This window comes from Sebastes fasciatus, chromosome 3 (assembly GCF_043250625.1).
Source record: "Sebastes fasciatus isolate fSebFas1 chromosome 3, fSebFas1.pri, whole genome shotgun sequence".
NCBI lineage: Eukaryota > Metazoa > Chordata > Actinopteri > Perciformes > Sebastidae > Sebastes > Sebastes fasciatus.
This window is the reverse complement of record NC_133797.1, coordinates 3,845,095-3,870,816: the sequence shown is the minus strand read 5'-3', so window position 1 is coordinate 3,870,816 and position 25,722 is coordinate 3,845,095. Positions and strand designations below refer to the sequence as shown.

General features: G+C 42.8%; 1 protein-coding gene across 7 annotated transcripts in view; it reads right to left on the bottom strand.

Annotated features, from left to right (window-relative positions):
* The window catches only part of sh3pxd2aa (SH3 and PX domains 2Aa), a 149,175-nt gene that overhangs the window by 68,984 nt on the left and 54,469 nt on the right, over positions 1-25,722 (bottom strand). For 6 of the 7 annotated variants that reach the window (XM_074631023.1, XM_074631026.1, XM_074631019.1 and 3 more), the window contains exon 6: positions 12,586-12,611. The exons of the other annotated variant lie outside the window; for it this stretch is intronic. In XM_074631023.1, coding sequence (XP_074487124.1) covers positions 12,586-12,611 — 26 coding nt within the window. The remainder of the gene's footprint in view (positions 1-12,585; positions 12,612-25,722) is intronic. 7 annotated transcript variants of the gene reach the window in all.

Genomic DNA, 25,722 nt, shown 5'->3' with positions numbered 1-25,722 from the left:
CCACTGCCCCAAAATGTAAACTCGCTGTTGATGGCTGTGAACTGAGTTGAATCTCTATGCAGCCTAGTCGACGTAGCCTGGTTTGTTCCCCTCAAATCAATATTTTAGCCCTGAAACGACTAAATCATACTCTCAGATGACTTCATTTGTCCCCAACCTTCTCTCTTGTGTATGGCAGCTATACGCCTTCACCATGTCTAATCAATTTAAGGGATATCACAAATAACATCACATTGTGTTTAATAGACACATCTTAAAGCAGCAGTGGGTAGAAATGAAGCAAATATGATTAAAAAAACTAATTTTTTTGCATGAGACCGGTAATCAGAAAAAAATCATGTTCCTCTGTGTCCTCCGGTGTCCTCGGGTTCTCCTAACGGCATCTGCAAGATTTCACAGACCGGAGGAAAACAACCAATCAGAGCTGATCTGGAGTCTGCCGTCTGTCAATCACTCACAAACTCCAACCAAACGGTCAAACTAGGCAGCGCTGATCAAATATGAATCAATATTCCGTTACTGTAATGCCTATTTCTCTCCTCAAATGTTTTCAGAATCATCTTGTAGTGCAGGGTTTAGCTGTAAAATGAGAACATTTGTGCTCTGGCAGATATCAAGATTGTCTGTTATGTTTTGTTTATCAAATTTTTTAAATGTGACTCATCGGTATTGTCAGTCCGGTGAGTCATGTGAGCTAGTCTCCTGAGTCATTTAGTATCATCAGCCATGTGAGTCACGTGAGTCACTAGCCGGTGAAGTTAACGTCAACTACCACTGTCTCCTAATCCTAAGTGGTTGTGTTGTTCATGTGAAAACGGAAGTTTATTTTGAAAGGACACTACGCATGTAAAGAGCGTATATTGACACACCGTCCTTGGTCCGTCCGAAACTAACGCAAGAGGGGTACCCCGTGTGTCGGTCTCTGATGCCCAGGGGCACCGACCAAGTGGCGGTATTCGACGAGTTGGGAGTGGGAATGTGTTGGCTAAAAATGTCCCTCACTGACATTTATTGGACTCCACAACTTTCAAAACATCAGTAACACTGGTGCAGTGCCCGTTCACGGCGTGGCCGTTCGGAGAGTGTGCCCGTTCAGAACGGGCCGACAGGGAAGTGAAGAAGAGTTCGGTTGTAGAAGAGTTCAGTTGTAACGTTAGTATATCCAGCATCCAGCAGCAAAAGTGACCTGCAGTCAGTGAGCTGTGGCCTGTAAAGCCCCGCTACGGACAACAAGCTTGACTCGGTCCGCAGAGCCCCGAAGGCCCGCCCCCCGCTGCTGCACAGAGCGCTGTTTGCTTGTTTATTCAAAGTTTATTAATACTGAACATGTCCTATGTCCAAATTTCCCCAACTTTGACACTGCAAGTCCTTGGGTCATTAGCGATACAGCCGCCAGGTGTGAAGTAGATCAAATGAACGTCTCTCTCGAGATATGCGAAGGACACACGTACATGCAGACAGACAGAGACTACTTGCTTTACAGTTAGAAGAAGGGAGACAGCCTGTGGCTTCGAGGGTGTTATGGGACACTGTAACAACATCAGGGGGTGTGTCTTTAAAGAGTGTGAGAGATACAGAGAATGAAAAGCAAGGCTGAAAGAGTGGGGAGAGGTGAAGATAGAGAAGTAGAGACATCTTTCACTGCACGCTCCAAATTACAATGTTTCATGTGGGTGGAGGACACACATGAGATCAACATTATGTACTCAGTGTCAACCCCTGATCTCTAGAAAAGAAAAAAAAACAGGGAGAAAGTAGGCTACATTTTGAACCTTATGAACCTTATGAATAGGTAAACAACTTACTTCAGTCCAACGGGGCTTATTGGCTTGGGTAACATACGTTTACATTACTAACTAACTGAGAATTAAAAACATAAATATGGTCCTCTCTCTAAGTTCCATGGTGGAGAGGAGGTTGTGTTGCTCTGGCTCTATCTATCTGGCGTGGAGAAGAGGTCGTGTTGCTTTGGCTCTATCTATTCGGCGTGGAGAGGAGGTCGTGTTGCTCTGGCTCCATCTATCTGGCGTGGAGAGGAGGTCGTGTTGCTCTGGCTCTATCTATTCAGCGTGGAGAGGTGGTCGTGTTGCTCTGGCATGGAGAGATGGTTGTGTTGCTCTGGCTCTATCTACCTGCCCTGGAGAGGAGGTTGTGTTGCTCTGGCTCTATCTATCTGCCGTGGAGAGGAGGTTGTGTTGCTCTGGCTCTATCTACCTGCCCTGGAGAGGAGGTTGTGTTGCTCTGGCTCTATCTATCTGCCGTGGAGAGGAGGTTGTGTTGCTCTGGCTCTATCTATTCAGCGTGGAGAGGTGGTCGTGTTGCTCTGTCTCTATCTATCTGGCGTGGAGAGGAGGTTGTGTTGCTCTGGCTCTACCTATCTGGCGTGAAGAGGAGGTTTTTTTTTTGGTTACGTTTTTCCTTATCCGATAAGAGGGTCGTACTGTAAAGGTCAGAGGGTGTCGTATCCTGTACAGATTGTAAAGCCCCTGGAGGCAAATTTGTGATTTGTGATTTTGGGCTATACAAATAAAATTGACTTGACTTAAACAAATTATGGTAAAACATCCAGACTGAACCTCCAACCTCATGATGGCACTCCCTGCATGTCCTCCACACAGCTAGATGTAGCCGCTGCCACCACACAGTCAGGAGCTTAAATGATAAGCCCCTTGTCACCTGACACCCAAGACAAAGGCGACCAATAACAAATTACAGCTAACCAGTATTGATTCGACACTCCGTAAAAAGCGCAGCGGGGCCGAGAGTGACACCGACGCTAACAATGTCAAACCACAGGCAGAAGCTAACTAGTATCGATACAGTGTTTAGCGAGAGGAGGAGAGAGAACAACAGAGACAAGGCGATTCATCCCTGACTGTGACACAAACATTTGCGGTGACAAATGACATTTGTGTGCAAACAGAGCGGTATGGCGGGAAGGGGGGGGGTTGGCGACGGTTGACAGGCCCTTTGCTTTAGCCTTGACACAATGGTGGCAAAATATGGCCGTGAGCAAAGACAAACAGTTCCCCAACCGGTCTGAGAGAGTGACATGGCGTGGGACCGCTGGCTTAAGGGTGAGGTCAAATCACATCACAGGCCACATCTGTTCCACGGTGAGGACTGTCACATCTTGGCTGTCAAAAACGCTCTCTGCTTCCTGCTCTCTCACTTTAAACATCACCCTCCCTCAGATTTAACGGAGACCAGCCACAGAGACACAACACCGTCACTCCCCGGGGGAAGAACTCTAACTGCTCCGTCATGTTGAGATTGCGATGCCTCATACCGCTATAAAGCTGGAAAAGATCATTTTTTTCAGCCTAAACCTTTACTGTATCTTCAACATTGATCTGATGAGAGTGTGACATTATTATTGCAGCAACTGAGTGCTCAGTGTGATGTTAAATGTGTAAAAGTCAATATAGAGAAGGGTTTTATAAGCCGTGGGCGGTATATTCCAATGAGTTTCCATGTGACATAAGGGGAGCCACATCTGAATGGCTTGTTGAATCACATTTTTTCTGATCTAAGCAGCCCACAACAAACTGACCGGGTCGTCTTATCTCACAGTTTGTGGGTTGGTTGCCGCTCCAGATACCCAAATGTATGTGCACAAGCACTGAGAGAGTGAGTTTTTCATGATATGTCACCCTAATGGGTAATACGCTAACAGCTTTGATTATATGGTAGCAAATGAACAGGAGCAACCTCACTGAGTGGATGCTCTGTTTTCTGTGAATAGTGGATGGTGAAAGGGTTGTAATGGTTACCAAACACTCTCAACGAGAAGCGTTCGAAAAACATCTCAGAAAAGAAAAAGAAAACAGCATAAATACAGCGATGGAACACTATAACCTTCCCTTTATAGGGTGTAATCTACTTTAGTCACCACCTCTGCATATAACAAATACAATATATGTATGAAAAAATACAGACTATTTGGTTTAATGGAAATCTAGATTTGTTTGATAATGTTGATAACACCGTTTTAAGCTCTTTGCAAGAATAAACCACAGGAGAAATGCAACCCTGTCTCCTACAAAATGACATTCCTATACAACTAAACTTCAATTACGTTTTGAGGGAAACATATTTTCGATCTATACGGTCTCAGTTTTAAAACGCAACAAAACTACTTGGTTAGGTTTAGTAAAAACAAAAACATCATGACTACACTTGTTACGTTATTAAGTAACAGATGTAAATTAACCCTCTGAGACCCACAAGAGACCATTTTTTGTCGTTTTTAGGGGGGGTAAAGGGGGTCTTTAGAGTAGATAGCAGGTCAACAGTAGATGTCACATAGAAGTGGTGTACATCATCTGAAAGCTGGGAACCTGAGGATTCATTTGATTAATTTGCTCAGCACTGTGTGTCAAATTGCTCTAGTCATGAATCAGTAAATTATTTAAAATGAATTGTAAAAGTGTATAAAGGTTTAGAACATCATAATGGAAGTATATGATGGTCATTCCCATATTCTTTTATGTCTCATTAGTTGTTGCAGCAATTTTTGGGTTGATACCATTTGTTACACAGAATTGGTGGTAAATATTTAGCAATTTTTTCCATTTGAGAATTGAGAAAAATTACCAATAATCCCCCTCAAAATACCACATTAAGACACCCAAAACTGCCTGTGATTATCATAAAGTGGGCATGTCCGTAAAGAGGAGACTCGTGGGTACCCATAGAACCCATTTTCATTCACATATCTGGAGGTCAGAGGTCAAGGGACCCTTCTGAAAATGGCCATGCCAGTTTTTCCTCGCTAAATTGATGTGATGAGAGTATACTATTATTACTGCTGCAATTGAGTGCTGAGTGTGATGTTAAATGTGTAAAAGTTATTCCTATATGCAGGCAGGTAATGGAAGGTGTAAGTGTCATATAAATGTGTCTATTGGAGCTCCTGATGGTACAAGCAAGATCCTAATTAGCACGGACAGTTTAAGAGATTAACACAAACTGTCCCTGTCCACTAAACCTACACATGTAAAAACACACACACACATTAAGACACAGCCCTCCTCCGTGTAAACACGAGTGGCCATTCCGACGTCAGTCTGAAATCTTATCCATTGCGCCACGTAAACAAACAGGCTCCTGTCAGACAGTCTCAACCCCCGTGGCCTCTGCAGCCCAAACAGCACCCCCCTCCGTTCCCTCTAAATCTGGCCCTCACAAGGAGGAGTACGAGCTCCATCTGCACTCTGCAGAGCGAAGGGGGAGTACAGAGCTGAGACCCCGGAAAAAAACACAATCCACGTCTGACATCTACGTCCCCCCGCTAACTTGAGGTGAGATGAATCAGTGTTTGGTTTCTTTTGGGAGGCACCAAAAAAACAGTCATCTTTTAGAGTTCAAATTATTAAATGGAATGACTTGTGTTTTTTTTTTTAACTGCACTGTAAAACATGTCATACTGTGTCTTTTATTAGAGGGGATGACATGCAACATGCAACAAAGGTCCTTAAAGGGACTGTTTGTAACTTCTTACCTTATAAATCATTGCGGGTCGGTGTCCCATGCGCACTTGCGTGTGGCTACGCTGTTCAGACTCAGACTCCAACACAAACTACACGGAAGCACCAAAACCGCAAAGTGATATCTAGTGAAGCCCGTCTTGCAAAACAATGTTGGCCGCGGTCGGAGGACGTGGGGGAGACCGTAGCTTTGGTCTCCAAGGCCAGAGTCTCTGCTGTACTCTGCTCCTCTGCCTGCCTGCCTTCACTCACACACCGTGCTCGTTCTCACTCTCTCGCCCCACCTCTCACGTGCATGCACGCACACTACACACTGCAGAAGAGTTAGTAGCTCTGAGAATATCTAGTGAATGTACAGTGGACGTTTGTGCAGAAATAACTGCTGCAGCTCCTCCAGACCAACAGAGGTTTCCCGTGTCTTGTGAAGTGACGGGGCTCCGCAGCGAGAAACGTTATCGTCTCCGACCAAAACTCCGGTGTCTCCCCTGTTCCCTCCGGCCGCGGGCGGGAGGCTGAGGCAGGAAAAGCCAACACTAGGATCAGAATTGATTCATGGAGAGACCTTCGTCTGGTCAGCTAACATTACTGCCAAGCAGCTGAAATATAGAGTGATATTGTGGTTTTAGCTGACGTGTGTCGCCTCACTGTTTTGAGCGATGCTCGTTCAAGTCTATGTAGAGCGAGCACAAGCGGGAGCGTAAGCAACAGGATGCTGACTTTCATTGACTTAACGGCCACAGGTGTCGCTGTTAACAAGCAATTTCTGATTCTTACAAACAGTCCCTTTAAAATGAAAATCCTGTATATGCGATGGCATTAGGCCTTTATTAGAGGGGATGACATGCAACATGCATTAAAGGTCCCTAAATGGACTCAAAGTGGATAATTGCAGTTGCATGGTGTGAATCTCATCCACTAGAGCAACCCAAACGTTTCTTTGGCTGGACCGCAGAGGGCCAGCTCTACAAACGCAAAAGTCTGTCACTAAGTGACTGACTGATGAAGTTACACGATTGGTCGGCCAAGTGTTGGAGTTTCCTCGTTGGCCGTTGCTCTTTCAAAATGAAAAGGCTGGGACAGTCCTTTGTTTACGTTTTCAGGGGGTCAGCAGTTCCACTCACCTGTGCGAGTGACCGCCTCGCTGCAGCATTGGACGCTTGATGGTCGGCCACTAGACACAAGGAACTAGGATTGGACGAACGCTTTCCCTCGTGGCAAAGAGTATCAATATACGTTCTTTGCTCGTGGGCTGCTGCTCCCAGCTTTCAAACCGGAACCAACATGGCGGCTCGTTTGGAAACTGTCTTCTCTTATATCACGAAAACAGTTCATCGAAATGTGTTTCTGAAATCGGCAACGGTTAGTTTAAACGTTTCTAGGGAGTTTCGAGAGGTGGCGAGTGGCGTCGGACGCCCCTGATTTGCATAAAGTAGCCTAGACCTCAACTTCATGAAAATGAGGAGCGGCCAATGTGACACCCCATCTCTCGAATCGTGCTGCAACGCTACCAGAATGCATTGCATGCTGTTTACATAGACAATGAATGGGAAGTACCATTACTGGATTTAACATTATCGACATGACCACTGACTATTCGTGTAACAATTTAGCCACAAATTCACAGACTGACCATACAAGGTCCAGCCATATCTACTCGGTTCTGACTGAGTCTTGTTCCAATTTGCTGCTCTCATTTACAGACTTATTACACAATATTGAGTCACAAATACCTATGTGTTGTTCAAAACATCCTCAGTTTCTTCCATGAAGTGCTCTGGTGCAGTGGAAGTGATGCATTTATTTTTGCAGCATCGACAACATTAACAGAAGAACAGAAGGCCAGATGTCGAAAGCAGCAATAGTTATCATGGCAGAACAGACCAAATAAAACGCCACTTAGAGAAACAGTTCAACATTCGGGAAGTACACTTAATCGCGTTCTTTACTAAAGAAAAGCTCTTTACTAAAGCTCTTTACTTTACTAAACAACTGTTTGTGGTGTTAGGGGGCGTTAGTGTGTCCGTCCATCCAGCACGTCTCTGTAGTGTCTCCGGCTACAACGTGAGTTGCCAGATACAGTCGGTGAACAGGTTTTGGTATGGATTTCTTTACAGGCACGATGGTACCAAACTTGGCAACCTCACAGTGACAACAAGACGAAACTCAAGAGGCACACAGTTCCTGTTCAAAGCTGTTAGTTACCAAAAAATAGTTACGTCACATAACTCCCCCTAAAATCACAAACTGTCATTTCTACACTTCTGTCTATGTACAAATGAAACAAATAAGAAACAATGCGTGAATGTGTGAGCTTTAGAGGTGCTGGTAGACGTTGTTTTTTTTCTTTAAAAAGTGCGATGTTAGCTGCTCTCCACTGGAAATAAGTGAATATGTTTTCTTTAAATTAACATTTTGAAAAAAAGATGTCCCAGCACTGGAGTGGACACACAGTTTGAACAACACTGAACAGTGAAAGGAAAAAGAAGATTTAAAGGGGACATATCATGCTCGTTTCCAGGGTCGTAATTGTATTTTGGGGTACTACTAGAACATGTTTACATGGTTTAATGTTCAAAAAACATGTTATTTTTCTCATGCTGTCTGTCTGAATATACCTGTATTTACCTTCTGTCTGAAACGCTCCGTTTTAATGCCCGTCTCTTTAAGACCCCCTCCCGAAAAAAAAAACAGTCTGCTCTGATTGGTGAACATTTGCAAAGGTAGTTCTCCAGCTGTGGGCAATATATTCTAATCAGCCTGTATGTGACATAGGAAGGGGAGCCACATCTGAATGGCTTGTTGAATCACATGTTTTCTGATCTAAGCAGCCCACAACAAACTGACTGGATCGTCTTATTTCACAGTTTGTGGGTAGGTAGCCGCTCCAGATACCCAAATGTATGTGCACAAGCACTGAGAGAGTGAGTTTTTCATGATATGTCACCCTAATGGGTAATACGCTAACAGCTTTGATTATATGGTAGAAAATGAACAGGAGCAACCTCACTGAGTGGATGCTTTGTTTTCTGTGAATAGTGGATGGTGAAAGGGTTGTAATGGTTACCAAACACTCTCAACGAGAAGCGTTCGAAAACATCTCAGAAAAGAAAAAGAAAAGACCATAAATACAGCAATGGAACACTATAACCTTCCCTTAATAGGGTGTAATCTACTTTATGAAACAGTCACCACCTCTACATATTCATCACATATCACATAAATAAAATAAAATATATGTATGAAAAAACACAGATTATGTTTATGGAAATCTAGATTTGTTTGATAATGTTGATAACACTGTTTTAATCTCTTTGCAAGAATAAAACCACAGGAGAAATGTAACCCTGTCTCCTACAAAGTGACATTCCCATACAACTAAACTGCATTCCCAATTACGTTTTGAGGGAAGCACATTTTCTCCTGAATTACGGTCGTAGTTTTAAACACAACGTGGTTAACGTTGTAAATTTAAACAAAACGGAAAAATGCATCAAAAGTACTTGGTTAGGTCCAGTGAAATAATCATCATGGTTTGGCTTAAAATGACTATTTGCTGTACTTAATTGTTGCGATATTAAAGGTCCCATATCATGCTCATTTTCAGGTTCATACTTGTATTTCGTGTTTCTACTAGAACATGTTTACATGCTGTAATGTTACAAAAAACACATTATTTTTCTCATACTGTCTGCCTGAATATGCCTGTATTTACCTTCTTTCAGAAATGCTCCGTTTTAATGCATTTCAATGGAATTGCAACGGAATTGCGTTGCTAGGCAACAGTTTGGGTCCATGTTTACTTCCTGTCAGCTGATGTTATTTACATACACTGCAACAGGAAATAAACTGGGACACATTTAGAATGTTTACGTCTAAAACCATGTAATGGTCTAAATATTGTATATTTGTGACATCACAAATGGACAGAAATCCTAACGGCTTATTTCAAATGCACAATTTCTGAATACGGGCTGTGTGTATTTCTCCGTATATTGAGCGTTTTGATAGTTTAACAGTATTTATATAGCACTTAAACCTGCTTTATAATATAAAAGACCTGAAAATCTCACTTTTTACAAATATGGGACCTTTAAAGGGACAGTGTAGGATTTGGCAACATCTAGTGCAGTGGTTGCAGATTACAACCATCAAAGCCGTGGTGACGCCGTTCGCCTCGCTCAGAGGCCGTCCTTACCATAATAACACTACTTTAGGAGCAACGGAAGTCAGGTGGCTGGCGGTACCACGGTTTTGCACTCTGCGGCTCACGTTACCGCAGTTTCACAAAAAGAGTTTTGTTTGTCCATTCTGGGCTACTGTAGAAACATGGCGGAGCAACATGGAGGACTCTGTGAAGAGGACCCGCTCCCTATATATATGAAGGGCTCATTCTAAGCTAACGAAAACACAACAATTCTTAGTATCAGGTGATAGTACACTAATGAAAACATAGTTGTGAATATTATATTCCATTTCTGTTTATAGTTCCCCCAAAATGTTACACACTGTTCCTTTAAGCTACGGACGTAAATAAAAATAAGTGAACCTTGACTTTTAGTTTCACTCGGGACACGAACAGCAGCCTCCTGGGTGAAAGTCCTGTGTTTGTTTGACCTACCCATCCACTCACCGCCTCCCTACGCGGACTTCCACGGACCATAATTACAAACGCGTTTTGTGATACATCAAAAACAAACATAATCCACGAAACGTGACTCACAATGCAGTTTGTTGTATGAGAACGTAGTTTTTAGGATACAGGGCTGGAGAAATGGAGTGCAGAGGGCACCACATTGAGAGAATTGGACATATTTGTGTCCTGGTGTTCATTCAGTTTCCACTCAGAAATATTAAAGATGTTATGTAACTGCCCCAAAGTTTTAAAAATAGACAACCCCTTGCCACGCTGACTGACTTCATGTTACTTCAGGTCATAGTAGAGATCACTGGGTCAGTGGAGTGGCGTCCAACTGGGCAACATCCCAAAGGTTTAGGTTGGCTGACGCAAAGGATATGTAAACCACCTGTTTCAAAGCATAATGCGCTACACGAAGGGGATGTAGAAAAAAAAAAAAAAAAACATGAGCTGGCTTATCTGCAGCAACAATCAGCTTCTAACAAATCAAATCACTTTGAGGAATGCGGATGTAATTGAATTGGTAGTGAGCTTCCTTCTGGAGGGTCACACAGCTCCTGTACTTTAAAGTCCAAAAATAAACTCACCATCAATTTCAAGAGTTGTTTACTTGAAGGAAGTTATTCAAAACTAATAGAATATCAAGATATTTCCATTCCCAAACACAACCTATAAGCTACTTAAATATCCAGACAAGGTAGTGTAGTCTGTAGCAAGAGAATCATATTCTCCATCAAACACAAGCTATTTCCTGCATTTTCTCTTCAATAATTCATAAGAGGTATGACTGACATTTCCCCTAAGTTTCCTCTCTCAGTCTACCTAGCCATAAAAACACAGGGTTCCAAGACGCATATATTAGTGACTCACATGTGCCAATGCTTTTGCTAAGCAGCTATACTGACGCTAATACCCTCTAATAGCCATACATTTGCTAAGATGGCTGATGATTGGATGAATAGTCTTATGTTGGCTTGTTGGCTTGTGCCTCTGAATTCACATGTTGGATACAGTGGAAAGGTTCAGGAACATGATCGTAGTTGTATATTCTACTGAATTACATGTCATCCAATGGAATTAGTGCAGCTATTGTTGACCTCTTACCAGTGTCCGAAATTCACTTTTTGACTCACCGGTCAAGGGGACTGGTAGATGGCAAAAAAAAATCCACCGGCCAAGCATATTTTTTTTACCAGCTAAAATAATAAATTGCATTTTTTGTGTCACATATACATTTGTTTCAGTACATTTCATAATGTTAGTTCTTCATGGTTTTCTCCTGCAACTTGATTGGAAGCTGTTGGATTGGTTCAAACAAAATGGATCTGTGCAATGAAGTGTAAGATAATGAAATGCAAGTCCCAATAACATAAAAAAACAACACTATTTTTCGGTGGTTCAGCAATAAAGATAGACAGAAATTCAGTTTGTCCAGTTCAGTTTTCCCCCACGAGTAAATCCTCTTCCAAAACAAATCAATAAAGGATCTCTCAAAAAGTAAATAAAGCCAACATCTCCGACGCTGTCGGAGTTAGCCTGGTCCGTTGTTGTCGCTAGCTTCGGGGCTAACCCCCTTCACTTTAATCAGCAGGTAGCAAGACACAGGAACTTGGCTTGGGTCTTGAGGAGTTGTAGCATTTATTCACCGACAAGCATCCTAAACTGTACGCACACGGCACTGCTACGTTCAAAGCTATAACATCACTGCTAACTTCATTCTCTCTCTCTCTTGACCGCACACTTGCTAACATTAAGCACACGGTGTGTGTGCGTGTGTGTGTGTGTGTGTGTGTGTCAAACTCCAACACACAGAGAGCAGAGGACAGAAGCGGTACACCCGTAAATGACACCAAAACATGGCAGAGACTCTCAGTGTAACCGAGCGTGTGACAGTGTGGTGGATAGCCTCCTGAGATTTACTCGCTAAACGGAAAATCTATCTGCAAAGCCCCTCACAAGCACATACCTTCAAAGGTATCCCTGTTAAAATCCATCTTTCTTATTGAATTATTGAGAATACTAAACATGTGTCACACAAAAAGCTTCGCCGAGGACTTCAGCTGAAGACTCAGAGGCAAACAATCTTTCAAACGTCCCAGCTGCCACATCAGAGAACAATGCTTTCTCTTGACAAAACATACGTTAATGACATCGCAAAGAACTATCAGGCGATTGTTAAAGCCCCACCCTGGACTGCGAGGCAAATCTACAGCCAGACGGAGAGGAGGCTTGACAGCTTTTTGAACCCACCCCAAAGCACACAGTCGACAGCAAGTCGGCTTTCTGCAGCGGGACAAGTAAACAAACAGCACACTGACATCACATGGTTAACAGACAAGTCGCAGGGAGAGCTGAAGAGTCGTACGTCATGCGGCATCACTCGGATCTCAAGGAGCAATTTTATTAAGAGCAACAAGTTGAAAGAGGAAGTTAGCTAGTGAAGGAAAACAGGTGACTTACCCGACTTGCGCTTGGAGCCATAGTCCCTGAGGGAGAAGCAACACAAGAGGGACATGGTTAGTGACAGCAGATGCCGCTCGGGTCAACAACAAAGCATGTGGTCACCGCATGTGGACTGTGACGCTCCTAAACGACTTGACTCACGCAGAAACACATGCATGCAATCGGCTTTAGCACACTACCCAATGCATGTGTTTGAGGGAGAGAGAGAGAGAGGCGGAGAGTGAAGGATGGAGAGAGAGAGAGGGAGGAATGACTTTGGCCAGCTGCCCGTCCTCCCCGCAAAAGACACAAATTAGTCATGTGACTCCAAAGCGGCACCACCATCCTCTTCCTATACTCCTTCTCTTCCTCCCCTCCCTCCCCTCTTTCCTCCTGTCAGAGAAGAAGCCTACCTCTCCCCGCATTGGGAAGAATCAGGGGAGGGGGGATCAGTTTAAGATGTCTTAATGGATTCTAATGGGATTACGCCACAAGGCTAAGCTATAGATGTGGGGGGGTGGTGATGCAGAGCTGTGTGTGAGGTTTGCCGTGCTGAGCGCGTCTGCCTCCGCCCTTGTCAATAGGGACTTTCGGACTCTGGCAGCATGACAATTGAGTTAAAAAAGACGAGCGAAGGAGAGATCAGGTGAAGACAGACTGTGCTATTTATAGAAACGCAGACCTGACTATCTGTCTGTCGTCACTGCCCATTCTCCCTCCATTTCCCTCCTCCTGTCCTCTTTCTCTTGTGCTCCTCAGAACCAATGTCCCAATCAAAACCCTCATCTAACCTCAAATGTAGCCCCGTCATCCTGCTGCAGTTCAGTTCAGACACAGGCACAACAATAAAACTAAAGCATGATGCTGTAGTGCTTATTCTTATTACAACACTGTATTAACTGTGTAGTAATTTGTGCAATAATTCAATAATCTGGCATCAATACTGCTTTTATACTGTATATTGAATAGGGCTGTGTATTGGCAAGAATCTGGCGATACGATACGTATCACGATACAGAGGTTACGATTCAATATATTGTAAGACAAAATAATGCGATATTTTATCAAATTTTAGGAAAACTGTCATAGTATAAAGATCATACCACCATATGCATAAAATCTTAGTAAAAAATGTTTACTTTTTTTTTATGCAGTCAGGACAGTGGGATCTGCATTTATCACTGTCCTGTAACATCCGACATCACAGCACTACTTTAAGAGGGCAAACACACTGAGAGCACATCTCTTTGCAAATGAAATAAAGTAAGCTAAGCTGTAAACTATAAATTAAAAATCGATACAGTGTTTTTGAGAATCGATACAGTATCACAAAACATAATATTGCGATATTCGATCTTTTCGATATTTTCTTACACCCCTAATACTGAAATATCCTTATTTAATTCTTATTTATACGATTCTCGCATTTATATTTAACACACGTAATATATCCCAACTTCTAAGCATTTATATTTAAAATTAAAAAAACGATTAAAAAATATTTAATCGTGATTAATCGCAAATTAATCCCCCATTTTTTATCTGCTCTAAATGTACCTTAAAGGAAGATTTGTCAAGTATTTAGTACTCTTATCAACATGGGAGTGGGCAAATATGCTTCTTTATGCAAATGTATGTATATACTGTATTTATTAATGGCATGTCTGTAAAGGGGAGACTCGTGGGTACCAATAGAACCCATTTACATTAACATATCTGGAGGTCAGAGGTCAAGGGATCCCTTTGAAAATGGCCACGCCAGTTTTATCCTCGCCAAAATTTTGCGCAAGTTTGGAGCGTTATCCAACCTCCTTCACAACAAGCTAGTATGACAGGTACCAATGGATTCTTTCGGTTTTCTAGTTTCATATGATACCAGTATCTTCCCTCTAGCTTTAAAACTGAGCCCGATACAACATAAAGATTGCAAGTTGCATTAATGCGTTAAATAAATTAGTGGCGTTAAAACTAATTTGCATTATTATCACATTAACTTTTACAGCCCTACATTTTTTTTTTGGTTCTTAAGTTTTTTTCTTTACTTATTTACACTGTAATTATAGATTGTATGTGTTTGAGGCACATATTTGTACACATTTCTTATTTCTATTATTCATTTATATTACTCTACATATATTGTGTTATATATTGTAGCGTTATGTAGATAATTTACATTTCATATACTCCTTTATTTCTATTTTCCTGTAACTGTAAAGTCCCAACTTCCCCCCTCTGGGGATCAATAAAGTATGTCTGCTTCTGCAGAGCTAAATCCCACTAGAACCTTTTCTCCTATACCCTCTGTCGTTTAAAAATAACCACCATATAGGCGGTAATATCAGCCCCCAGACAGCGACGAGGGATATAGAAGGTGAAGTGGTTCGTGGATGACTAATAGCAACACGACTCTTGTTTGAAGAGGAGCACCAGATTGCAGCTGATGGCTGTCGGTACATCTCTCAGGATAACAGAGGGATGGATGTGTGTGAGGTAAGTATGTGTATGTGCGCATATACTGGTGTGGATGCTGAGTCAGTGAAAATGTGCCCACCACCAGGCGGTGTGTGTTATTGATCGTGCTACGATTCAGTATCAGCTACGCAGCTGTGAGAGCATCGTTGATTGGGACGGTTGACCTCCTGGCCCTTGTGAAACAGCCCGCTTCGTTAATGAGGGAGCTTTTATCTTGTCAGGTACGATGCAGAGCAAATAGGCCCGGAAGATTATACTGCAGTGGCAGGAGAGCGGCCGCTGCCCCGCAGTCAAGGATGTGCCCTCTCACTGCATGAGGTTAATGAAAACCTCCTCTTGGCTCTCGCTGCGACCGCATTCAAGCTAATAAAGAGACGCCGACAAGTACTCTTGTCCGTGCACATGAATACGCACAGCGCTCTACAAGAAGACACACAAGACAGCAGCACACACGCATAAGCAAAAGCCGTCTCTCATTTCAGATACAGCAGCTCCGGATTCTTGAGTGTCGCTATGCTCGTTCTGGCTCGCTTTTTCCTATTTCTCTCTCTCCCTTCATCCATTCCCCTGTGATCTGATGTGTCTGTCTCTTTGTGACCGGCCAGAGCAGATGAATGAAGCCTTTATACCGACATCTCCGCCACGATCGCTGTGTGCTAGCAACCAGAATATGCTTCATTGTCACCAAAGTGGGACTCAGAGAGAGCGGGACTTGACCCCTCGTCTCATCCCCGTCCATCTCAAGCCACGCTGGACACACGACCTCTCCTAACACATGGGGGGATGGACAGTATTCGAGTCAATGGCCAACGACTTTCAGTGAGTTGTGCTGCGGAGTGTCTTGGATGTGTCTCAGTGGAAAGTATGCTGTGGACAGACCGAGCCTCAGAGTTGGCAGGGTTACTTGCCAGGATGTTTGCCCTTTGCGATCTAGGCTTGCCGCAGTGGCATTAAAGATGCTGATATCCTCTGTTTGGGTACAAGGGAATGGGAATGTTAAAGGAACTCAATGTAAGAATCAGAAATTGCTTGTTAACAGCGACACCTGTGGCCTTTAAGTCAACGAAAGTCAGCGTCCTGTTGCTCGCGCTTGCGCTCGCTCTACATAGACATGAACGAGCATCGGTCAAAACAGTGAGGCGACACACGTCAGCTAAAACCACAATATCACTCTATATTTCAGCTGCTACTTAAGTAGTTTTGTTGCGTTCTTTGTTAACCACACATTTAGTTTTTCCTCAGAGGACACTATGTACATTATTTTTCAACTTTAGTTTTGAACCCGAACAATCACATCACGTTGCTCGCCACAGCCTCAGGCTATTATAATGAACATTGTGGAGCTCAGAGGACATTTTGGCCAGGATGGAGACACCGTGAAAGACCGAGAGGAACGGACGGTCCTGAGGGAGTTATAAGCGGAACGAAAAGCCTGTCCCGGAAAAACCGGGACGTCTGGTCACCGTGGTCAAGAGGCCAACAGTAACAGACTTTACAGCACCGAGCAGACTCAGCAGCTAGCACTATTTGCACTAATAAATTAGATGGTGATTGAATCATTTATTAATTTTTCACTCTATTTACTATTGATTTTATTTTTTCAGGGGTGCAGAAATGGTACACATCTGGTGTGAATAAAGCGACAAGCTTTCTCAAAGTATAGCCGACAGTATATACATGACCGGTACAAGCCCAAGTACAAGTGACCCAATGTGTAAAAGGATTGCCCCCTCCTTCAGCCAAAGTGCAGAGGTAGTTTTTATATGCACGCTGGATGCCTGCTGGGTTAATTGAACAAGCTAACGCTAAATGATCCACGCAGAGTGGCGATACAATAGGTGTAAGTGTGGGACCTGGAAATGGCTGGTTGTAACTTATCAAGGAGGTGAGGACAGGGGCCAATGAATGAGTTTTGTTTGGTGGAGAACAGCAGCAGCATGAAAAGTACTTTGCCATAGCAAACTCCCAGGGAGCCTGTTAAGCTATTCACGCTGCGCATGGTGTGAAAGGCAAATACAACCTCGGAGCTCTATAAACAAGTCCCAATCAAGAGAAAGGCAGGCGGCGTGAGCGGTTTCTGGTCCGACTGTAGATGTCTACACAAATCACTCAGTTCAAGTGAAGGCCTAAAACTGAAGTTGGGCTTTATTTGAATCTCTGGTGTTAACTGTTCTTGATAAAAAAGATCAAACGTAGTCAAAGAAGACACAGCTGTTGAAGCCCTTTGTTAATCCTGACACACAGAGACTGACTGCTGATTGGATCAATAAGCGTGGGCGTTTGCTGTTGTTGTAGAACGCAGGTCAAAGTAAAGGTTCGCTTGTTTCACGTGTGGCTGGTTGTTAGCATTAAGCATTCACAAAGGGCTTTAGAACAACATGCCTGCATGACATCCAAGCATTTAGCCCACTGAAACAGCTCAGGAGGAAAACATTAGTCAACACGCAGCCACATTAGCCATGCTAGCAACTAGAGCCGCAGCTAATTAGCACCAAGATTAACCTGATCAAGAAGACACATTAAAGGTCCCATATTGTAAAAAGTGAGATTTTCATGTCTTTTATATTATAAAGCAGGTTTAAGTGCTTTGTAAATACCGTGATAGTATCGAAGCGCTTAATATACAGAGAAATACACACAGCCGGTATTCAGAAATTGTGCTTTTGAAACAAGCCGTTAGGATTTCTGTCCATTTGTGATGTCACAAATATACAATATTTAGACCATTACACGGTTTTAAACGTAAACTTTCTAAATGTGTCACAGTTTATTCCTGGTTGCAGTGTATGTAAATAACATCAGCTGACAGGAAGTAAACATGGACCCAAACTGTTGCCAGGCAACGCAATTCTGTTGCAATTCCGTTTGAATGCACTAAAACGGAGCATTTCAGTCGGAGGGTAAATACAGGTATATTCAAGCAGACAGTATGAGAAAAATAATTTTTTTTAACATTACAGCATGTAAACATGTTCTAGTAGAAACACAAAATACAAGTATGAACCTGAAAATGAGCACGCTATGGGACCTTTAATTCTATAACAAAGTCAAAAGAAAGAAGTTTAGCTTGTCAGCTAAGTGACTAGCATTTAACGTTACATTCGGACATGCCAGTGGGAGTGAAGCTGGCTATTTTGGGCTTTATTTTTAGAGGTATGGTTTTGGAGGCATCTGCAAAGCATTAGGGCACAAAGGAGGGGCAGGGGAGGGCAAAACGTATAGAGGGTGGGAGGATGAGGAGGGAGTCCAGACTCTATCCAGTGACCCGCGTCCCCAAGGCTGAAATCAAACTCTTCCCTCGAGGGCTGAGCAACCGGCTCCGGCTGCCAGCTCTTTCCTACGTCTACCTCGAGGTATGGAGAGGAGAGGAAGCGAGGGGTGAAAGGTGACGTGAAGAATACATACTGCAGTGGTGGAGAAAAGGGTGTTTTATGTGGCTAGGTGGAATCTCAAGGCCATTTTTTCCTTTACAGCCAGTAGAAAAGTAGGAGACTTTAAAGATTTTAAGGTATACTTCCAGTATGAAGAACGTAGAGGATTTCACAGGCTTGCTGCTGGTGAAGTGAGAAATGTTCATGCTCACAAATCAATATCTGTTTAACTACTATGAGCCTCAGAATCCGCAGTGATGCGACTAACATTCACACACCTGTTTTCCTGTGTTTCAGAAATTAGGTAAAGGAAAAAGTTAACGCAAATTTGTTTTAACTTGCAACTTGCGATTTTTAGGTTGTAGCGGGCTCAGTTTTACGGCTAGAGTGAAAATGCTGGTATTATACGAAACCAAGAAACATAAGGAATCCATTGGTACCAACCATGTCATACTAGCTTGTTGGGAAATAACGCTCCAAACATTTGGAGCAAAATTTTGGTGAGGAAAAACTGTCATGGCCATTTTCAAAGAGGTCCCTTGACCTCTGACCTCCAGATATGTGAATGTAAATGGGTTCTATGGGTACCCACAAGTCTCCCCTTTACAGACATGCCCACTTTATGATAATCACATGCAGTTTGGGGCAAGTCATAGTCAAGTCAGCACACTGACACACTGACAGCTGTTGTTGCCTGTTTTTATGCTAAATGCAGTACCTGTGAGGGTTTCTGGACAATATCTGTCATTGTTTTGTGTTGTTAATTGATTTCCAGTAATAAATATATACATACATTTGCATAAAGCAGCATATTTGTCCACCCCGTGTTGATAAGAGTATCAAATACTTGACGAATATCCCTTTAAGGTACATTTTGAACAGATGAAAAATGTGATTGATTTGCAATTAATCGCGATTAACTACGGACGATCCTGCGATTAATCGCAATTAAATATTTTAATTGATTGACAGCCCTAAAAAAACTTCTTTGTGGTGGCAGAGTATAACATGCACAGAGGTTGACAATCCACGCACAGACGTGCAATTAAAAACGTCTGTTATTTTGACAGCAGCAGTGTTTTGGTGACACTTGGTCTAAAGTATGCACTAAGTGACTAAATGGCGTCTATGCTAGTGTGTGTGTATAAATGTGTCAGACATAGTAAAGGATGCTATGTGTATATATCCTGAACAAAAAACATCAACAGATGGGCCCGTTGCAAACATTCGAACACACGCTCACGGACATTTCGTCACACTTTTCATCACATACTGACATTTCGTCACAGTGTATTCACCGACTATAGCTCCGTGGAGCGGGAACGCTTTCATGCACATCTTATCAGTTCCAGAGCTTCGAGCTCTCCACATTGATTGTGGAGCCAAAACAGATGTGAGTGAGTATGGTGGGGCCGGCCATGTGGTGTAAGGGTCAGGCAGGTCAGCTCAGTGGTCAGCTGACTGCAGACTTGTTAGTCAAGGGATTTCCAACTGTTTGCTCATGAATGAGCGTGTATACAGCAAACTTAGGAATCTGAGTTTTTCAGGCGGTTCTTCTGCCTTTTGTTTTTCACACTGTGTAACCTCACCTCTTCCTCGACTGTTATCTACAGCACAAAGGGGTGCCTCTGAACTAGGATTATGTTGGCTTTTATGGGTGAACGAAATTAGGTTGTTAGCCGTGTTAAGCCTCTTAAAGAAAATCACTAGCTGCCATAGTTCAGTTTCTATCCTCAGAGAAATAAGTGCTTGAACATGCCGATTTGTTTTTACACATACTGTACAGGGCCGTACCGAATAGTTCAAAGCTTCGGAGCCTCATTCATAACGTTTCAAATATTTGAATTCTAAATCGACATCCGAATGCTACGCAGCTTTTTTTTTGCATGTCTATTCAAACTGGTCATGTTCAAGTTCAGGCTACATTAATATTATTAGTATTATACTATTTGTAGAATTAGATTTAGTGGTTGCTGCATAGGATTGTTTCCATCTTGTGTGATCCAAAAATTTCCAATAACTCCAGAGCTTTGTAAAGTCAAAAAGTCAAAATGTATTGAAAAGAAATAGATGCAATAATTTCCAAAATTCACAACATGTTTTTATCGAATGATAGATTCCGCTTTAATCCATATTTGTTGGCGTTTAGCCTTTCAAAAACAATATTTTCACTGCAGTCAAAAAACTGTTTGCTCTCTGACTTGCCGCACACAAAGGACCTGTATCAACGGGGCGGTCTAGCAGCAATCTAACATCATCATAAATAACATTTATATAACCACAATAACACAAAATCTATTTTTTCCTCTTTTTTAAGGTTATGGCATCATAAAATATGACAACAGACATTCAAAGTTTAATTAAAAACCTTAACAGAAGCTTCAAATGTAAAAAAAAGAATAAAAGAAATGACATTGGGTACAGTGGTAATACTGCCTCCATGAGTCTTGCATGCTAAAATTGCTTAAATCTGCTTGGAGAGGTGAAAATAATCCCCTGCTTTATACTTGCAAGTCTAGTAGTATTATTATGATTAGACTTGTTGAAATGACCTGTGATTGGTCAAAGTCTCCCGTCACGGGCTAGATTTTCTAAAGCCTGAAAACAGAGCCATGAGGAGGAGCAGAAGTCTAGTTTTCTCTCAGAACACTTGAATTATAATATACTGAAAGCTTATTATGGGATGTTTTGACCATTGATGCCAAAAACATTCTGCCTACTGCCACTTTAAAACTGTAAAAGAAGAAGAATTGTAAAACTGGTCCATGAAGGCAATGGATTTCCTCATTAAGCGTATATGAGTGGCTTGGCAGATAAAGGGCTAATCAATGTGTTTACAAGTATTAACATAATGGCTGCAAGTTAATGACTCTCAATGGCCCCCTGCTAGGCTAGCCTGCAAGACCAGTAAATAAACACTTCTCGAGATTATCGCCTCAGCCTCTCTCTCTCTCCCTCACTCCCTCGTCCCTGAACTCCACACCCCAGTTCATCCCTCAGCGTCGCCAAATCCGGACCTCGGCCCCAACCCTCCCACCTACTCTAAGCCCCTCAAGAGCCACAAATTACCCTCAGACATCCCCTGCCTTTTAGCCCTCCTGGCCATGACAAGGCTAAAGCTCACTGTGGGCATTAGCATCCCAGATGGGCTTCAAGGAATCAATTAACCTCAACGCTCTCCCGTACACACAGTGCAGACACACTTACTGTACACACACAGACACATACAGGTTGAAAACATACAAAAAAAAAATCGGCAACCGAGGAATTATTAAGCAAATAAATACACACAAGTTACCATGTGAGGAGCGTCAAGGCCCTGATGTACTCCACATGAAAGTGCACAGTGGACAGTTTTATACTACATTGGGTGTCCGCATAGGCAGACCTGTTCACACACGTGCAGTCGCTGCATACTATTCATGCCTACAGTCGGACATTATGTATCTGCACAGTCCTCCCACAAGACGAAATGTATGTCTCGTGGACCCTTGGGGTGAGGAGGATGCGTTAGTATGTTTCTTGAGGCCGTAGGGTTGTGCAATAGAATCATGGTATTTTTATCTTTATCTCTTATTTATGCTGTTTTATGCAGATCTTGTGCAATATATGCTGTATGTGTTTCTCTGTTTACATGTGGATTGTTATTTGTCTTTAAAATGTATCGTATCGTATCGTATCGTATCGTATCGTATCGTATCGTATCGTATAATGTGAGCTTCACTTACAGCCTGTCCCCTAAAAACTACGTTCCCATTGCTGTCTCATCAACTGTCTCTTTACATGCATAAATGAGGAAAGGGAGGTCATTCAGGTTTATGTCCAAAGCCCTTCTTAGTGCTCCAACCGTCACCTTCAATCTCCCAAAAGCACATTAATCACCATTCGGCCTCCACATGTTTAATATGTTCCTGCTTTGGCCTCCTGTGAGTGGAACATTTTTCAAATGTAAAGTAGTAATTAGTCTGAGCAGTGCTAACAAAACATAAAAAAGGCGGTAGTCCGCCATCTTTGTTATTGTTTCTGGTGCACGTCTTGTTTATTGTAATGCTCTTTACGTTGGTGTTAGTCTAGCCTCTTTGTCTCGCCTGCAGCTTGTTCAGAACGCGGCAGCTCGTCTTTTAACCGGTACTCGTAAACGTGATCTCCTCTATTCTGGCTTCTCTTCACTGGCTCCCTGTGCGTTTTAGGATTGATTTCAAGATTTTATTATTAACATATAAATAGTTGAATGGGCAAGCTCCAACGTATCTCTCAGACCTTTTAAAACCACATCTCTTATCAAGGACTCTCAGATCCACTGAGCAGTGGCTTCCGACTGTCCCGAGGCCAACGTTAAAGTTCAGGGGTGACCGAGCCTTTTCAGTTGCAGCTCCAAAGCTCTGGAACGCTCTGGAACGCTCTGCCTCCACATGTTGGGCTGTCCCCCGCACTGCCTGTTTTTGAATCAAACCTCACAACACACTTTTATTCCTTGGCCTCTGCCTCGGCATGAGAGTTGCCTTTTTTAATCCTTTCCTATTGGTGTTAGCGCTTTTATTATTTTAATGTCCTGTTGGTTTCGAGTGTTTTTAATGTTAATAAAACAAATAACAAACAAATCAAGTTGGATTGGATTGGATGCTCATTACACTAAGCAACAAGGGGCATGCACGAAATAAGGAGACTTAGAGAAAAATATCTGTTTAAAAAAATATCTGTATACGTGTAGACAGGGCCTTAAATAAATTAGTACTTTGGCAAGTACTTTTAACTAGTTCCACGGAGCTTACTGTAAGAGGCTGAGGGGCAGGGTAATCGGAAGCATCTACATTCCTGCCAGGTGGCTCCACCCACTCCCATACCACAGTATTGGGAGCAGGTGTGGAAAGCCACACAGCTGGAGCTGATCTCTTCATCAGGGGAAAATAAAGGACTCTTGGAGAGTTCATTTTGCCCCCCCACCTCCCTCCCAGATATCCAGTGTGGAACCTTTGTTGCATTTTGAACCGGTAAGTCGTCAGTGGCTCGGCTAAGGTAGTTTTTGGCTTTCTAGTTATAGCGATAGGGGCTACTAAAGGAGGAGAGTTTTCTGTTTTGTTTGTGAGACTTTGGGTTCGGGTAAATAAAAACCCTTTTGACAGTTAAGCTGACTGTCTCTGATACTTGTACTGCCACTTTCTTCCCCGTCCTCCGCCCATTCCCCAGACGACTGACCTGCTGAATGTAAAGTTGCAAATAAGGTTGTATGTAATTTCTGTTTTCATTGAATTTTCCACTTAAGCCTAAGCAAAATTACATAGTGGCCAAACGGTGGTACTACAACTTCCATCACGTGATGCCATTGGGCCCAAAAAGACTTTTCCCCGTAAACTTACATTGGGAAAGAGACGTCCATATATTTTTGAGGTGAATCAACTCCTCAGTATGAACACTCTAATAGCCCTTATTTAAATCATTAGGTCCTAAAAGTTGTAAAACGCACTAATAGCTGAATCCAGAGGTATTTCCCTTCCTTCGTTCATGTGAATGAAACCCAGACCGAGGCTGGAGCGAGGGCTGGGAGGCGGAGTTACTGCACTTGCTCTATGAGCCCAATGGATGTGGAAGATCGCCGAAGATCTGGGTCATTTTATATCCCGGATGTCAAACTTTTTTTGCTTCATGCGTGCGTCACTGAGCAACTCTCAAAGAAATGAACAGGACCCCGCCTCCAACGCTGTATCCAGTTCTCTTAATACAGCCATGGTCATACCAGAGGCTGTAGCAGCCAAACTCCTGAGCGTATCTAACCGAGCAAGAGTGCATTTAGTGCTTATGAATTCAACCCTTCATTTGTAAGGGAAAAAAAAGTTTATTTCTTCAATCAAAAGAAGTTACATAGCCCTTTTAAATATAAGCTTCTTGTCAACATCAGTGACGGAGCTGGACACACTTACGCCCCATTACTCCACCTTCACTCAGCAACACAAACACATTATCACCCACTTATTCCTAATTAGCCCCAAAAACACCAAATCTGTCTTCACCCCGTCACCAGGGACTACCACGCCGCTTAGGACCCAAAATCTGACCAATCACACGAGTCCATGATTTATCCCAGTAATAATCTGATAATCTTGCAGCATCTCCCTCCTCGAGCCACAAACCAAGGTCGATCCCTATTGTTATTCACGGGGAGGGTTGCGAGCGGGGGCACGATGAATGATGATAACATCACCCCGTATCTCACACTATACGGTCGCCTATGGGGGGGGGCAGTGGCCAATATTTTCATCATGGCTGAAATGCGGTATGCGCATATTAATAGAGAAATTTGTCACCGTTATGGTCTGCAGAGGACAGATAATGCCATTTAGGCTGATAGTTATATGATTGCTATACCACGGCCCCAGACAGATAAAACAAATCACAGCCCACGTCCCCATGCAATTGACTCGATAAAAATGCAAGATGCTGGGGGAAAAAATGCGAAGTATGGGGGGGGGGAATCATGTCTCACAAAAAGGAGAAAGGAGAGTCTAGCTTTGGAGAGAAATTCCATCCAGTGGAAAGAGATCTCACACAGGAAGAGGAGGGGGCCAAAATGGACTTAAATACAGAAAGAAAGACTTCTCAAAGCTTGAGAAGCTGGTCAGACACTGCATACATTTATAGAGGAAGGGAAGCCCTGGGGAGGTTTGTTAGCGGACAACAGATTAGACCAGGAGCTGAACTGGATACAGCAAATGAAGGCGAAGAGAACTGTTCAAACAGCTGTTTGTGAAGCACGCCACCATGTGGAGAGTTACCGGAGAGTAGAATGAGAGATTATGGAGCTTGATGGAAAGCAGTGATTTCTTACTTTTCTGTCATTAGTGAGCAGTGATCCTTTAAAGGGGACATATCATGAAAAACTCACTTTTTCAGTGCCTGTGCACATACATTTGGGTATCCGGAGTACCTCCCAACCCACAAACTGTGAAATGGGCTGCCTAGATCAGAAAACATGTGATTCAACAAGTCATTCAGATTTGGCTCTCCTTCCTATGTCACATGCAAGATCATTAGAATATACCGTCCACGGCTTGAGAACTACCTTTGCAAAGGTGCACCATATTTCCTCGCAAGCCAATCAGAGCAGACTGGGCTGTTTTTGGGAGGGTGTCTTAAAGAGACAGGCACTAAACCGAGGTAAATGTAACGATTAACGGTGATATTGCCCCGCCCTAGACTCTTTAGCGAGCTGTAGTGGCGGGACAGAAATACAAAAAGAGTGATTTCCCCTTGATAGACCATTTTATTTGAATAATTTCAAGAGACATGAAGAGATAAAACTACACAGTATTTCCAA